The following is a 17,584-nucleotide window of genomic DNA, read 5'->3' on the forward strand; positions in this document are numbered from 1 at the left end:
GACTGAACTCGTAATACACATGTGCACGCCATCAGCGTTCTCACGGGTTTGCGTTTTTGAAGTTTGCGCAGAAAGCCAATAACTTTTGAACAGTTTGTCAGAAAATGATAAATGTGGTATCCATGGATTCCTTGTGTCATGCTGAATGACAGGGTTGGATGTACCACGTGTCTTGTTATAAATTGCAATATCTTTTAAACTATTTGACATATCTTCACAAAATTAGGTATGCATGATTGACATTGTGTCCTGAAGGTTCATGAGAAGATTCAACAGCACCACCTAGTGTTAGAAATATACGTTTTTTTCGCAAAAACACTTATAACTTTTGAAAACAAAGTTCAACAATTTTATTTATTTATGTCATTATGTTCCTTGGTTTATGCCAATTCCAATGATATCTCATTTGTCACTTTCCAAACATGTGACTGTCTGCCATATTGAAGCAAATGAAAAACAGTTTTTTTGCTACTCCTATAAATGTTGCCCAATTTTGTCCAAAATTGGCTCAGATAATCTTTGGACTGAGCCGCACAGAAATTACTGAACGGATTTGATATTCACTACCGTTCCTGAGAAATTTGTCTCTGAAGTTGACCTTGCCTGTGTTTGTCTCTTTATGCTAGTTAGCTTAGCATGCTAATTGTTTCATTGTAAAAAATTTGAGAATGATGTAATCTGAACTTTTGAAATAACATGCAGTGCATCTCTATGAACAGACGTCTGCTCAGTGGCACAAAGAGATAAACTGCAGGTACTAGACCCAGTTCGAATTATAGTTGCACACGGGTTCGAATCCCGTCAGGGTGAACTTTATAAAATTGTCTGTAATGTTGTCTTTCAATTTCTGCTGTTTCTGTTCTTCTGGCTCTGCACTGCCGTTGCTGCCGCTTCAGGGGTTTGAGCCCCTATTGTAATTGTTAGTTTTCTTCATCATCATCAATATTATTATTATTCTTCCATATGGGGTGTCTATGGCAGCCCTATCAATGGAATATGAGTAAATGATGAAATTTGGCAAACTTGTAGTGATGCAAATTAAAAGTAATTTGACCATGGGTCAAATGGTTTATGGGTCTCTAGGACCAACTCTATAGCGCCACCACCAGTTAAAAAATGTACTTTTCTAATGGTTATAACTTTTAAACCATTTGATCTAGAAAAATGAAACTTAGTACACCTGATTCCTCTCTTCATGCTGATCACATTCAACATCTTACATCAAGACTCTGCCCATTACAATAGTGGCCATTTTGAAAAGTACAGTATTCAGTTTTTTCACTACTTATTCAAATTTTGCCCAATTCTTACAGAAATTGGCTCAGATGATCTTTGGACCGAGCCACACAGAAATTACTGAACAGATTTTTGACATTTGCTACAGTTCCCAAGAAATAACTTTCTGAAGTCGACTCTCACTGTGTTTGTGTCTTATATGTGCTTAAATGCTTGCTGTGCTGTTGTGCTTACTTAGCTGCTGTGCTTACAGTACTTGCTGTACTTTTTGCTTGATGTATTTGCTGTGCTTGCGATGCCTTCGGGGCTTGGCCCCATATCGCTGCTTGCAGCTATATTATTATTATTTTTTCGCTTTTCTAGGCTATTGAGTAATTGAATGATAGAAATCCTTTTTATTTGCTTAAAAACAAAAATCTAACCAGTTTGAACTGGAATACTATCCCCACTCGAAATTCACTCCCCAGACTCCGTATCTCCTTTTGTGTGTATTTGATCATTTAAGCACAATAAGCCACGTAAAAGGTACTTGCTCACTGTCTGAGAAGCGCTTTGGGTATGAGCACACAAAACTATCCCTCAGAGAACACACAAGTACCGAATGAAGTTCTCTTTCACATGTTCTCGCGCTTGAATGTTTTAAAATTGATTAAATGTTTAAATTGGCAAGACTTAAGTTAAAAACATCTGCAAATGATACATTTTTGTGATGCCCAGTACTGGCCTGATCAGGCCACTGAAAATTAAGTCCTGACCTTAGCTTGTTTCAGTGTGTTAGGGTTAGAGGCAAACTCTGGCCCTACAGGATTAGAGTTGAAGAACCCTCCCCTATATTGTTATTCATTGTAATTCACATATTGTGTTCCACTGAGACAAAAACATGACAGCATCGTGTATAATTTGTAATGAATGAAAACTCGGTTACTGGAATGCAATGATTAATACTGATAGGCACCTTCTTGTTTGGCCATGAACCTGCAGCCAGAATCCCTCAGTTTGATGAGCTCTGTGGTTGACTTGAATTCATCCCCATTCCAGGAACAGAGGGAACGTTCGCTGGACTGGAGTGCAGATCTGGAGACAGAAAGAGAAAAAAAATTCTGACTTGGCTCTCAGTTTACTGATGGTGTAGCTATGAGTTCATGTACAGAAGGTAGTCAACCAAAATGCCTATTACCGCCGCTGTGGTATTAAAAACAACCCAGTCACACGTCACAGTCACACAAATACGATTAAAACAAGGGTTCCGTCCAGGACTGAGAAACGCAGCAAAGTCATCCAAAAACTCTCATTAAACAGCCAAGAAATAAAGTGTGTCAGTGTAATGCTTAAAAATATCTTAAAAATGCTAACAGTCAAAGAAAAGCTTATCGCTGTAAAAGTGGCCGCTTTCAAAGAAACTGACAGGCAAGCGTGTCATTACGTAGCCGAAAAAAATAAATGAGGGGCTGCCCAAAACCAGAGCCGTCATTCAACTGAAGGCACTGGATATCGCCAAAGAGCTGAACTTATCCACCACAGGCCCATCATTTCTTATTTCGGTTACTTACTGACACACTAGCCTGTCAACATCCTCGAAGCGGCCACTTTGATGCAGCATAATAGATGATTAGCGCTTAAGGAAAAAACATTCACATCCCTCCATAGATCAGATAATCACGTAATGCTGATCAAACACCTGTGTTTTTTGACATGTCAACATCTGTTAATGTACATAAAAAGGTAAATCAGTCATAGTGAAATCTACTGGTAATGAGAACTTCGGGTTATTTTTATGGTATCTATGCCATAAAGTGTTTATTTCTGAATGTGATTGTTGTTGGTTCATTTTACCAATATTTACTTTAAATATATATATATATATTTTTTTTTTATATAAATATATTTAAATATTATAAAGTATTTTCAAATAAAGTATTTTCTTTAAAAGACAAGATTTGGTCTTCAAAAAGCCTTTTTCCAAAAGGTACATCTTAAAAAGTGGGGGGTCATCTTATATTCAGGGTCACTATAGCATTATAACATTTGATCTTTCTTGGCTAATTATTTATCATAAGTGCTTAATGTTTCAGCAATTGGACTACTGTTACAGTGAAATATTACAGTGACGGCAGTGCATGAAGTGTGCTTACATTTCACTAGCCTATTTTAGATTATTACATGAGGTGTGCATTGTGCCATAAATTAAACGGCAGAAAAGGTGGATTTTTAGGTGGGTCTGAATAGAAACAGTGATATAGGCTATTTTTCTAACATGCTGATTTATTTACTTTGTTAATTTTGTGACCAAATTATTTAAAAATAAAACATTTGAAACCACATTTAATAATTCACTGATGTATTTCAACAGGTCACACATGCACAATGAAAAATGTATTCCCGTTCATAGTGTCCATGAATTAAGAAATTGATAACTTTTTATTAAATCGTTCCTTTGTAAATGAATTAGGAAACTGTTGATCACTTTTTATTAATCGTTCCTTTGTAGCCTATTAGTTAAAACGTGAGAACATTGTAACCTATTCATTCATTCTTATGATTTGAAAAACGAGGAAACAAATTAAGTAGGCTAAAAGGTAGCCACAATTTAACTACAACAGTGGAATTAAAACACAGGGGTGAATTACCCTAATAAAATGTCCTCATGTTTCAAGTAAAGCGAATGATTAATAAAACATGCTTGTGAGTTGATATCTTTTTTCTCCGTAAATTGGCTAAACATTTTCAACACAGGCCTACATGAAGTCTGGGGACAGTTAAACATTCATTATTGTTAAGCCTGTTTGGCCCTGTCTATATATAGCCCTTGTGTTTCTCTTGTGCTTTGCTAGTCGTTGTTTTGTGGTGGATCGTGTTCATGTTTTGGGTCAGATGTTCCTGTCTATTCATGTGGAGTTTCGTTATTAAAAACAATGCATGATCCTAATTGGACATTGCATTAAAACAAAGCGATTCAGCTTTTACAGTGGGTGCCATGGAGGCGCCAGAGTCTCGTCACGTCATGGCTGCTACGCCAGAGTCTTCAGCTACCATGGACGCCACGGCAGAATTCACGGTCGTCATGAACGTTGCTCATGAAGTCATTCAGGTGGTCCCTATGCGAGTGAGACTGGCATCCAGCTTGGAGGACAAACCGCTTACTTCGGTGCGTGCAGCCGGCATCCCTAGACCAGCTCAGCTCTGTTTGGCTCGAGGTCATGGATTACTCCGAACCATCCCTTTAATAATGTTAGCCTAATGTTATTTTGCATTTAGTTTTAAAGTTTTACATAATGTTTAATCCATGAAAGTGCTCAATTCAAGTGTCTCAATTGGTTCTGTAGGGTTTTAGAATGTTTGACCAGCGTGTTATGATTGTCAACAATCTGGCATTATCTAAACATGAACTGTTGAGGAACGCATCCCTGCCACCTCTATAGAAACGAATGTGAGTGGAGGAGGTGATAGAGCTCTTTTATTCGCAAATCGCGATCAACCTAGTCTTCAATGCAAGGTGAACTCAAGGCATTCAGTTCCTTTTAACCCCCTGGGGTCGGCTATCGCGCCGGCGCGGTAGGCTCGTTTTTTTCCTTATGAGTGCAAACAAATTTTTTTTTTATCTTATATGCTTGTGTTATACATCAATCGATCCTGTTAAGTGTGTATTATTTTTGTGTATACTCACAATAAAAACAAAGTGTTGTGTTTTTCGCCAAATAAAGAAAAATAAACATGATGCGAGTTCTGCCTCCTCTCTGTCAGTGAAGTCAATTCTGAAACGCGTCCGAAAATGAACCATAACTCAGCGAATAGTCAGTCAAACAGGCATACAGACACACAGGCATGAAGCTTGAATTCTCTTCTTTTAAATGAAGTAATTTTTATTTAAAAAAAATGATTCTCTGTTTATGTAATCTTTATGAAAAGAGAGAGATGTCAGTCGTTCTCATCTCAGCTCATTACGTTTTAATCTGCCCCGCCCACGGAGAGCGCGCGCTATTCAAACGCAAATGAATGAGGCAATCCACGCAAACCTGTGAACGCCCCCATATCAGCTCGAGAAAACACATCAAGCTTGTTCAGATCATTGTAGGCTTACTTGTTTACACTGTCTCGCAGCGCTGTGAGGAATAATAATAATGGAAAATGTAACTCAGAAGTGCTGGTATTTTGAGGAGCAACGGATGGAATACTGTAGTAAGTTTTTTTCATTCTCAAGTAAATCGCGTTTCTGTGTGTGTGAATGAATGAACGGCAGAGATGCGCTGTTTACCACAACTCGCAAAAAGATGGTTTAAATTTGAATTGCGTTTCTGTGTGTGAATGAATGATCTGCTTTTAGCAAACTATTTTGCTATACTGAGTAAAAATCGACTGAAATATGTTGAAACAAAATGTATTTGTATAAGCAACGTATTAAACTGCAAATTAACATTTATATTCCTTATAATAAAAATGAAAGCCCTATGTTACAGACATATGAACAACATTTCGTTGACTAGTTTTGGATAGATTACACATTTTTACTGTAAAATATCGGCCACCTCAAATAAGCTTTTGTTTGCCAATTTTTGCTAATATGTTAAATATAGTATGTTTTGTCAATGTAGGCTATATTCAAAGTAATGAATCCTTAACTTTGAAATATGTATGATAAAATGTATAGCCTACTTAGTTTTTACAAAGACAGATTACACTTGAATTGTTGTTGTAATTGTAACCTTTTTAATAAAAAAAATATATTTACAAGATAGATGTAAACAAACTATTAAAAGGTAAATATAAGGCTTTTCTTTAAATAATTTTTATTGTGTTTTATTATTGACAAATTTGGGGAGAGGATAAATATTCCAAAACTGAAAATACAGTATGAGAATTAACTGCACAATTACTAGACATGTTTTCCTTGGATAATATTATATTATATTATATTGCAAGCACAATTTGTAAAAAAAACAAACAAAAAAAAAAAAACAATTTGAGATGCTTCCAACTGTGAACCAATTTGGTAGAATATATTTTATATATATATATATATATATATATATATATATATATATATATATATACTGCTCTTGCATTCTTTCTTGTGGCTATAGGTGACACAACTGAATGAATGGCTCATTAAGTATGCGGGCCCCATTGTCTCTCCTCAGGTGTGAATCACTAAATATGCATGATGGTGTTGAATTGTTGACGCCCTTTGCGCATATGGCCTTTCCAAACAAAAAGTGTTTTACAAGATTTAAATCAATGTATTGTGTTATGTGAATGATTAGGCAGGATGATTTTCACATCATTTTGAAGAAAAAACTCTAGGCAACGACATCCATTAGTCAAAAGTCTTATTGCCACATATTTAGTATGTGTTTTGTGGCCTTATTTCAGAAACTTTAGTTTTTAGTTTTTTCAATAACCATGCATAAACATTATTCTCTCAAAAATACAAACATGTACATGCATATTGCACACATATTATGCTAGCCCTGTTTGTGCTAAATATAGTGTAATTACACCTTTGCCATTAATATGTTTATAAGCAACTGAAAAAAGCACAAATGTCAGGACATGTCAGAACATCTCAAGGACCCCAAAAACCCCTCAGACCCCAGAGGGTTAAGGAACAAAGCCTAAATATTTGTTACAGTTGGTTTTTGTAATTGGTGTGGATGACACGCAGTGGCATATACAGCATTATATACAATATAATATGAAGTGAAACATTTAATTTTTTTACCTACACAAGACAGGTGTAGACAATATAGACAGGTGTCCCACCCCCTCCAATCCAAATCAAGTTTGGCATATCGGCCGTGAGGTTATTATTATTATTTATTTATGAATATGCAAATGTAGTACAATATAACAGAAAAACAACCAACAATCAGGATGTCAAAGTTTCAATCAAGCAAGATTAAGCAAAGTTAGCAGGGGTCTCACAGAGGCACAGCATGCAGCGTAGGTTTCGTTCTGTGTGAAAACATGACAATGCAGAATGCTGAGAGAAATTATTTGAAAGAATGTATGAATTTGAATGCATCTCTAAGGGGGAAACCAACTGTCTTTAGAAAAGTTTTGATGGAATTTGCTTTTCATCTTCCCTCTGTGTAATGCCTAATAAAGTAGTGTTTATAAGCACATTCTTTTTATAAAAATGATTTACAGGCTGAAATATGTGTTTTTTTTTTTTTTATAAAAACCTTTTTTTAATTTGAACTTGTACATGTTAGATAACATGTTAGATAACATGTCGCTTTGGACAAAAGCGTCTGCTAAATGACTAAATGTAATTGTTGCAAGAAACTCTTTTAAAATCTGGCCATCATTTTTAAATTGTTATTTCATTGAGTAGTATTAGTACTTTTTGAACATTTCAATCACATTTGAACAAGTGTGTGATAACCGTGATCATTTTGGTCACTATAATCATGAAATGAAATTCGTACCATTTCATCTCTAGTTATGATGCACTATAAAATCAACAATAGTTATTTGTTTTAACAATATAATATGCAAATTATTACTATTAATCTCTGATTCTGTTCTTTTCTTTGACATTAAAGGGGGACATATATAGGCCTACAAAAACTATTTTAGGTCTAAAACAGTTTGGATAGTTGTTAATATGAGAGTTATGAGACATTATTCAAAGGTGCTCTAAGTGATGTTGGGTGACGTCACTTCTTGTTGACGTTTAAAGTATTGTCAAACAAAATGGAGGCTAGCTAGACCCTCCCTCCTCCTCATCCGCGCACTAACCCCCCAAACCCCAACCCCAAATCGTTCTTGTCGGTTATTGGCTGGAACAGTTTGTTATGTTTCGTGATGCGGGTTTGCCCAGTTTGTTTTTCTTAACGTTTGTGGAGCCTGGGGTGTCTACAGAGACCGCGTTTTTTTTTACAGTGTGTTCAGGGGACAGGCAGCTAGCGGATGGTGAGGAGATGTTTGCTGTATGTGACAAAAAATGTTTTGGCCTAAAAACGCGTGACATCGCTTAGAGCACATTTAAGAGACTGAAGTATTGAATAACATGAGTAGCTCTCGGCCACTTTCATTTTTAAAAAGTAGCTCTCAAATGAAAAAAGGTTGGAGACCACTGATCTAGTTAGTATTTTATTTGTATTTTTTTGCCATTTTAGTCTTTTTAAAACTATAATAAACATGTTTTGAAATGTGTTGTTTTTCTTCAGTTGCTATGGTTATCACCGTCCGTCATCTCAATATCACATTCACATTAACAAAACAATAATTTAGCGGATTAAATACAAGCTTCTTCAGGCTATTGTGACTTTCTGGTGTGATCGGCTGACTAAAAATGTACCTTCAACAGATACATAGAGCACCTTCAGAAGTTTTTTAATCTGTGGAACAGCGCAACAAGGGCAAGTTATTCCAGTAGAGCTTCTATTTATTAAATCAAACGCTTGATTATAATAATCTACTGTTTCCTATTTCTAAGTCCTATTTCTAATCAAGAACAGTAAAACAATTGCTGTCTGACAAATATTTACAATGTTGTTGAAATAATAAACACCTACTATTAAAAAAAATGACAGACAATGAATAACAAAGCTCCGAAAAGTGTTTTGAATAACAATGAACCCACCATTCAAGCAACTGCCACCTCCAAATTGCCCCTAATTCGAAATGGCGCGAGCGTGAAGCTCAATGGAATTAATTGAAAATGCATCCCTTACTATGCTTACATTGTTTTTTTGATTACTACATTTGGTTAAGTGAATGTGATTTTTAAAAATCTTATTGACTGTATTTTTTGTAAGGTGATACGTCCACTCCATAACGTGAAAATCTATGGTTATGGCGCCATTTAGCGGGCAAGAGCAGAAATGCATTTCCTGTGGTGAAAAAATGCATTCTGGTTGAGTACCATCTGTAGTAGCATTTCAAAGGCTTTTTTAGTTATAACTCAAGACTGCCAACAATCAGGGATTATACTTCCTCCTTTAGCTTTTTTCTCACAGATTATATATTATTTGGTTGGCAGTTGGCACCAACAGTGTCAGAAGTCATGTTTCCACTGTTGGGCAAAAAGAGAGCATGCTTGTGTGTGCCAGGGCCAGTTGTGTTTCCACTAGGGGTGTACAATATTAACCAAAAAAAAATATATATATTTGTGCTGGAGCCTTCGCTGGTTTAGGCCTGTCGTGGGCAGCTGACTCCTGAAGATTTTAATTCTACATATTCTGTGCGGTGGTTTGTTCACAGCACTGAAATTAACTTTTCCATTAAGGACCTATATTTACCCCCTTTAATTGATTTCCAGGGGCATTGTTACTATTTTTAACCTTATTCTTTAACCTTCGTGTTTCAAGGCTGTTCAAACAGATTCCGGCTCCTTCCCCACTGCACTGTCACCCAGCACAACCAGTGGAAAACGTCGCCGCCATCGCACTGCTCACTCGACTAAATGGAACGTAAATATCACTTAACCAAACCTCTTTCCAAAGTCCTTCGCATTGTTGTACATTATCAGTATATGATTTTCTAATTTACATTAGAGGTAATATAACTGATGTTAGTTAATAACAAATAATATTTTATTTATTTGTTGGATACATAAGGTTATTCACCCTATTCGTTTTTTTAGTATCCTTCCATAAGATAACGTAACTCCATAGCCATAGCCACAACCAACTTAATCACTTGTATTTTATGTGTCTTATGCACTTTATTCCTTTCTCATTCATGGTATTCATTGTATTGATGCTTCATTTGTATTAGATACAACTACTTTTAAAAAGTGGTGGAGACATGTCCCAACTGCAAATTACACCTATGGCTGCAGTTCATGATGCCTGGACTTTCCTGGAAGAAAGCACTTGGGCTTTTTCTGTACAAAAGAGAGAACTAAAGTAAATAGTTAAATATAACTAAAATAATTTAAAAAAATATACACTGCCATTCAAAATTTTAGAACAATTAAGATTTGTTTTATGTTTATATTTTTTTTAAGTCTCTTATGCTCATAAAGACTGCATTCATTTGATGAAAAATACAGTAAAACAGTAAAATTGTGAAATATTAGTATAATTTAAAATAACTTTTCTATTTTAATATATATTAAAATGTCATTAATTTCTGTGATGGCAAAGCTGAATTTTCAGCATCATTACAGTCTTCAGTGTCACATGATCCTTCAGAAACCAGTCTAATATGCTGATTTGGTGCTCAGGTAACAATTCTTATTACCAATGTTGAAAACACGTGATTCATATTTTTGTGGAAACCCTGATACACCACCATTTAAAAGATTTAAGAAAGATTTAAAAATATATAAATTAATACATTTATTCTACAAGGATGCATTAAATTGATCAAAAATGACAGTAAAGACATTTCAAATAATGTTCTTTTGAACTTTCTATTCATCAAAGAATAAAAAAAAAAAAAAAAAAAAAAAACGTATCCCAGTTTCCACAAAAATATTACGCAAACATTATGAATGAATTAATGAATTTTATATAGTGCTTTCATATGTACTACTGTACACCCAAAGCACTTTACAATCATATTAGGGGATCTCTCCCCTCAGCCACCACCAGTGTACAGCATCCACTTGGATGATGCGACAGCAGCCACAGTACAACAGTGCCAGTGACCTTACCATACAGAGAGGAGTGGAGAGAGAATGATAGAGCAAATTCAATGGAAGGGGATTATTAGGAGGCCATGATTGGCAAGGGCCAATGGGTGGAATGTGGCCAGGACTCCCTTACACCTTTTACGAGAAGTGTCATGGGATTTTAATGACCACAGAGAGTCAGGACCTCTGTTTTATGTCTCATCCGAAGGACAGTGCTCTTTGACAGTATAGTGTCACTATACTAGGGCGTTAGGACCCACACAGACCACAGGGTGAGCACCCCCTGCTGGCCTCACTAATACCTCTTCCAGCAGCAACCTAGTTTTCTCAAGAGGTCTCCCATCCAGGTACTGACCAGGCTCAACCCTGCTTAGCTTTAGTGGGCAACCAGCCTTGGGCTACAGAGCGATGTGGCTGCTGGCAATATTGATGATGATAATAATAATAATAATAATAATAATAATAATAATAATATAATAATAAGAACCATTATTAATAATTGAGCACGAAAAATTATAATTGAAGCATATTCTAATGATTTCTACTCATGTGACACTGAAGACTGGAGTAATGCTTTGCTTCACAGAAATAAATTACATTTTAAAATATTTTAAAACCCAAAACATTTATTTTAAGATTCATAATATTAGTGTTTTTTTTATTGTATATTCATTTAATTTTCAAGTCATTTATGATGTAGGAAAATGGAGGCTTTCCCAAATGCAGCAACTTCCATTTTTATTACTGATATTTAGCATTTTCGCAAATGTTTTATGCAATATTATTATATGTGATTTTGCGAATAAGTTAAATTAATAATTTTGGATGGAAAACATAGCAAATGTTGTTGGCCTCGCGGCTCGAGATCAGAGAATATTGGCCATGCCCCGGCCCGTAGGTAACCCTGGCTCGCACTGGGCAGACAGTGTAAAACCTGCAAGTGCAACAGAGAAAGTGAACCCCCATAATTATCTGTGTATACCACTTACTGAATGCTGAAGGCCCGACACTGTGTATTGTCTCTGTCCTGATTCCGAGGTTGAAGAGTTGCAGTGACAGCACTGTATTTTCCATTAAGCCCTGCATGTGTGCATGAGGAGAATTTATACAAATTGTTTAGCTGCAAAATTAAGCATCATCGTCATCTTACAGATTTGGAACACCTGGTAATATCAGTCCTTTGGTTAAGATGATGAGCACTAACAAATGTGCGATATAAATCACCTTTAAATTGAGGCTCCTCATCACTCTGCTGTTCTATGAGGTAGTCCAGCAGACCATCAAAAATCTCCAACAGGTTTCTGATGGATTCTTTTTCTCCTCTGACTATATTCTCACCTAAAGAGAGAAAGCATGTGTTACACACTGTACATGAAGCTACAATCTATACTACACTAAGAACACAAAGCATGTGCTCTGACTGCTCTTAACAGGCTTTTTTTTTTTTATTCTCAGTGTTTGGGAATACACTTTTTAGATAGCATGGCATCATTCCTTCTCCAATGACAAGTGATTGGAGACCATGAAAAGTGAGACAGAAACAGTGAAACATGCCTAACCTGTGATGTGAGATAAACTAATCTGGAGGTAGTCTAAGGCCAGCGAGTCAATTACAGATTGCACATTGTGGATGTCATCTTCCGGGCGTTCAGCAGTTACACAATCTGAGGAAAAAAAGGCCCCAAAAATTAGTTTGACAATCATAATACAATCAGGTTATAATCTTTCTCTTCATTTGTAATAACCAAGCCAAGGAGAAGCAATATTAACACTAAGTTGCATGGCATCTTACACACATAAGCCATTGGTGTGATTAGTGGCATATCCGGTTGGCATGTGCCAGTGGATAGTGGCACTAAAACTTATGGATATGGATTGTGTCATGTACCACTGACATTGTTGCGGAGCTTGTTGCTGTATGTTATGCCGCTGTCCACCAGAACATTATGTAAATGGTGTAACATATGAAGAGTTCAGATGCAAAAACCTCTAAATGCCATCTGAAATTTCCTCCTAGAATGATCATTTTTATCAAGCTTGTATATTTAATTTCAATAATTTCACTTAAATGGCAATTAATAGGTAATTTTCATTGCCATTTAAGTGAAATTACTGAACTTAAATATACGAGCTTCATAAAAATGATCATTCTAGGAGGAAATTTCAGATGGCATTTAGAGGTTTTTGCATCTGAACTCTTCATATGCACTTAACGGTAGAACGACATTTAATTAATAAGTTGCTTTCAAAAATAGGGTTTGGAACGTTATTAAGTTCATACGTTTTGTTTTTTTGTTTTTTTACAATGCATTTAAATATGTATTGAAAATGCACAGTTGTTTTGATAATTTGCTATTTGCATAGGACTGACAGTTTAGCCGTTTCATTTGGAAAAAAAAAAAAAAAAAAAAAGAATAGACTATTTAGATTGGTAGCCACAAAAAAAAAAAAAAAAGTTAAATGTTCTAATTTAAGTGGTACCAACCAGCAGAGGTATGTGCCTTCACCTTAGAGACCTGCACGGGTTCGGGTACCCGCGGGTACCCGACGGGTGACCCGCAAATTTTGCTCAAACGGGTGAGAAATATCCAACTGTGTCGGATACGGGTGCGGGTCGGGTCGGACACGGAGGAAACACGGGTTTAAACACGGGTTTAAAACAATCACGTGCAAACGTAAAAATATATATGCATATTTTTAGGAACACACTTACAAAAATATGCCTGTATTTCAAGTTGATAAAATAATTTAAAATCCACATCAGTTTATTTGTGCCCACGCCCTCTCAGGAGTCTGTCTCTATACCTACTTTCACTTTGAAAAAAAAAAAACGTCATAACCGCGCGCGCGATCTGCTTGCAATCGGCGAGATGGATGCTGAAGAGTTGGAGAAAAGAATAGCTAGGACTAGGAGATTGTAAAGTTGTCGACAATACGTTATCAAAAATCAAGTCCAATGTGTGGGAGAAATTTGGAGATATCTGAAGAAAACAATATTGTGAAAGGATTTGCTGCATGCATTTTCGTGTTGGATTGCCGCAAATGTGGATTCATCGCCGAGGAAGCACGCAGTAAGCAGTTCTATCGAACAGTATTTTTCACATTTACTGTTAAATATGTGTTGTGTGCAGGCAGGGCGTGTTTGAACCCAAAATTGTCAGATGTAAGCTAGACAAAATTGTTGTAGCCGCGTCTGTTATTAGGCTACTCGAGTTTTGTGGTAACGTTGGCTATGTTCTTCATGTACCGGCCGTTTGACAGATTCGGCTGAAGTTGTCCTTGTGTTAATGGTTGTGTAATAACTTCTGTATGACCGGGCAATAAACATTTTTGTAAGTGTGTCTATAATGTGATAGTCTAAACTGATTTTATTTCGGGTGCGGGTCGGGTGTCGGTTCTATTTTAAGCGGGTCGGGTCGGGTGCGGATTTGAATTAGTGCTGCTGTCGGAAAACGGGTCGGATTCGGTTTTAAGCACTGCGGGTACGGGCGGGTGCGGATTTAAAAAATTGGACCCGTGCAGGACTCTGCTTCACCTACTGACACAACAATCAGGCATTTCATATAATTGTAAACTAACATGAGAGAACATGCCACATACCATTACAGTGGCACCTACAATTCTAAAATGTATTATGAAAAGAATAAAGTAAGTCTGTTGATAGATACTGTATTAAACTGGACGTCTAATGTGGCTACAGCAAGTCAAATACTTTAACAAAACATTCCAGAAAGCAGGTTGTGTTGCAGGTTGCCCTGTTTAAGGGCAAGTAAGCAGATAACCTCAACATTCGTTTCCAAAAATAGGTGTCATTTTCAGGGTATGTAAGTAGCCATAGCAACTTGCTCTCTGAACATAACCTGCTCCAGAGCAGGCTCTGTTCCAAGGTTAGTTTACTTCAGACTCAGAGGTGTTCAGCGCATGTGCCCTATTGATGAGGATCCAGTGGGCATGACAGATTGTAGTGGTGGGGGAAAAAAATCGATTCCGTTCAGTATCGCGATATTTTGCGCACGCAATTATACCGATACAGTAGCGCAAAGCATTGCAATATTTAATGATAAAATTACCTGTTTTACTTTCAGGTTTTCTCTGAGTTTACTCTGACTCATTTGCGTATTACATCCACAAGGTGGCGCTTGTTGTGGTGCTTTGTTGTCATGCATTCAACAGCAAAAAAATTATAATTATATATATATATACACACACACACACACACACACACACACACACACACTCACCTAAAGGATTATTAGGAACACCATACTAATGCTGTGTTTGACCCCCTTTCGCCTTCAGAACTGCCTTAATTCTACGTGGCATTAATTCAACAAGGTGCTGAAAGCATTCTTTAGAAATGTTGGCCCATATTGATAGGATAGCATCTTGCAGTTGATGGAGATTTGTGGGATGCACATCCAGGGCACGAAGCTCCCGTTCCACCACATCCCAAAGATGCTCTATTGGGTTGAGATCTGGTGACTGTGGGGGCCATTTTAGTACAGTGAACTCATTGTCATGTTCAAGAAACCAATTTGAAATGATTCGAGCTTTGTGACATGGTGCATTATCCTGCTGGAAGTAGCCATCAGAGGATGGGTTACATGGTGGTCATAAAGGGATGGACATGGTCAGAAACAATGCTCAGGTAGGCCGTGGCATTTAAACGATGCCCAATTGGCACTAAGGGGCCTAAAGTGTGCCAAGAAAACATCTCCCACACCATTACACCACCACCACCAGCCTGCACAGTGGTAACAAGGCATGATGGATCCATGTTCTCATTCTGTTTACGCCAAATTCTGACTCTACCATCTGAATGTCTCAACAGAAATCGAGACTCATCAGACCAGGCAACATTTTTCCAATTTTGGTGAGCTCGTGCAAATTGTAGCCTCTTTTTCCTATTTGTAGTGGAGATGAGTGGTACCCGGTGGGGTCTTCTGCTGTTGTAGCCCATCCGCCTCAAGGTTGTGCGTGTTGTGGCTTCACAAATGCTTTGCTGCATACCTCGGTTGTAACGAGTGGTTATTTCAGTCAAAGTTGCTCTTCTATCATCTTGAATCAGTCGGCCCATTCTCCTCTGACCTCTAGCATCAACAAGGCATTTTCGCCCACAGGACTGCCGCATACTGGATGTTTTTCCCTTTTCACACCATTCTTTGTAAACCCTAGAAATGGTTGTGCGTGAAAATCCCAGTAACTGAGCAGACTGTGAAATACTCAGACCGGCCCGTCTGGCACCAACAACCATGCCACGCTCAAAATTGCTTAAATCACCTTTCTTTCCCATTCTGACATTCAGTTTGGAGTTCAGGAGATTGTCTTGACCAGGACCACACCCCTAAATGCATTGAAGCAACTGCCATGTGATTGGTTGATTAGATAATTGCATTAATGAGAAATTGAACAGGTGTTTCTAAAAATCCTTTAGGTATATATATATATATATATATATATATATATATATATATATATATATATATATATATATATATATATATATATATATATATATTTATTAGGGGTGACCCCGAATAGTCGAAGATTCGATGCTTCGATAGGAGGAGCCTGATTCGACTACCGATCTCACGGTCGAATCTTCGCGGAGGTGTTATGAAACGAGGATCATGCCACTTTGGCTATATGAGGGCGCTCAATGTCTGATTTCACATAGAACTAGCTTTTATGTCAATACGTTAATATTCAGCCTATTATGATAATGCTGTATATAAAAATGTGCAAAGAAAGAAGCTTTTAATAAATATTTTTTTAACATGCGTGAATAAATCCAAACACCCCGTGACAGATTTAAGTTTCACTTTCAATCCGTGACCGACAGAGGAGCGTCTTGGCGGCAAGGATTTAAATCTTTAACAATGTCTGGGATAAGAAAATCTAAAGTGTGGATGTAGCCTACACCATCAGAAAGGATATTCTCCAAGGCTGGATTTAGCATCAGGAAAACCATGATCGCACTTCTGCCGGCCAACGTTAACACGTTTCACGCATAGACTGGGTTTCACGTTAGAATATCCGCGCGCACAATTTGAAAAGACTCCAACGGACGCAGACAGAGTGAAAGACTGGATTTGTTCTCTCGATCAGGTAGGGTACAAGTGATTTCAAAACTTTTCAGCCGGTTCTAATTTGATTTTTGGATGCTGTGAACATTTTTAGCTAAAAAGACTGCCTCTCCAGTTTAGCATTTATTGTTGTTTCTGCAGTTAAAAAGACAAAGTTGAAAATTCTGGCTACTATCGTTATTTTAATCATTTCTTTATTTTTATTTTATTTATTAATCTGTCAGGGTTATCTAATCTAACTATTTGTGGCTTGTGTTTTGAATATGTTCCTCTGCACTTTAGGCATTTTGCACACATTTGCTCATCTTGTGACTTGATTCTGATTTATTTCGTTTTGTATGTTTATTTATTAGAAAGGTATATTCTGTTCTAATTTAATTTAGTAAATTAATTGTTTATTTTTTCGGTGCGTCGATGTTGTGCTGTAGGCTGGCCTGCTCGCACAGGTAGCCTAATTCAGCCGATTTAATTTGATTTGCATGTGAAATGCAAATCCTGTCTGCAGTGTGGCCTTTCTGGAGTTATTTATGTTATTTCTTAGTTTTATTGATCCAAAATGTTTTTATACATTTTCTTCTATAGCTTTGTGTGATTTTCTGTACATCGCGGCTTTGAAACGTTAAAGCCCCGCCCCCAGCCCCACCCCCATACACATGATTCGACTATTAGTCGACTATAG

At 36.9% G+C, this 17,584-nt stretch overlaps 1 protein-coding gene across 9 annotated transcripts in view; it reads right to left on the reverse strand.

Annotated features, from left to right (window-relative positions):
* Positions 1 to 17,584, reverse strand: part of LOC311300859 (centrosomal protein of 95 kDa-like) — a 350,199-nt gene that overhangs the window by 264,862 nt on the left and 67,753 nt on the right. For all 9 annotated transcript variants that reach the window (XM_084425491.1, XM_084425492.1, XM_084425490.1 and 6 more), the window contains 4 exons: positions 12,379 to 12,483; positions 12,044 to 12,157; positions 11,809 to 11,899; positions 2,192 to 2,310 (listed from right to left, as the gene is read on the reverse strand). In XM_084425491.1, coding sequence (XP_084281617.1) covers positions 2,192 to 2,310; positions 11,809 to 11,899; positions 12,044 to 12,157; positions 12,379 to 12,483 — 429 coding nt within the window. The remainder of the gene's footprint in view (positions 1 to 2,191; positions 2,311 to 11,808; positions 11,900 to 12,043; positions 12,158 to 12,378; positions 12,484 to 17,584) is intronic.

Source organism: Rutilus rutilus (assembly GCF_951802725.1).
Source record: "Rutilus rutilus genome assembly, chromosome: 12".
Taxonomy (NCBI): Eukaryota; Metazoa; Chordata; class Actinopteri; order Cypriniformes; family Leuciscidae; genus Rutilus; species Rutilus rutilus.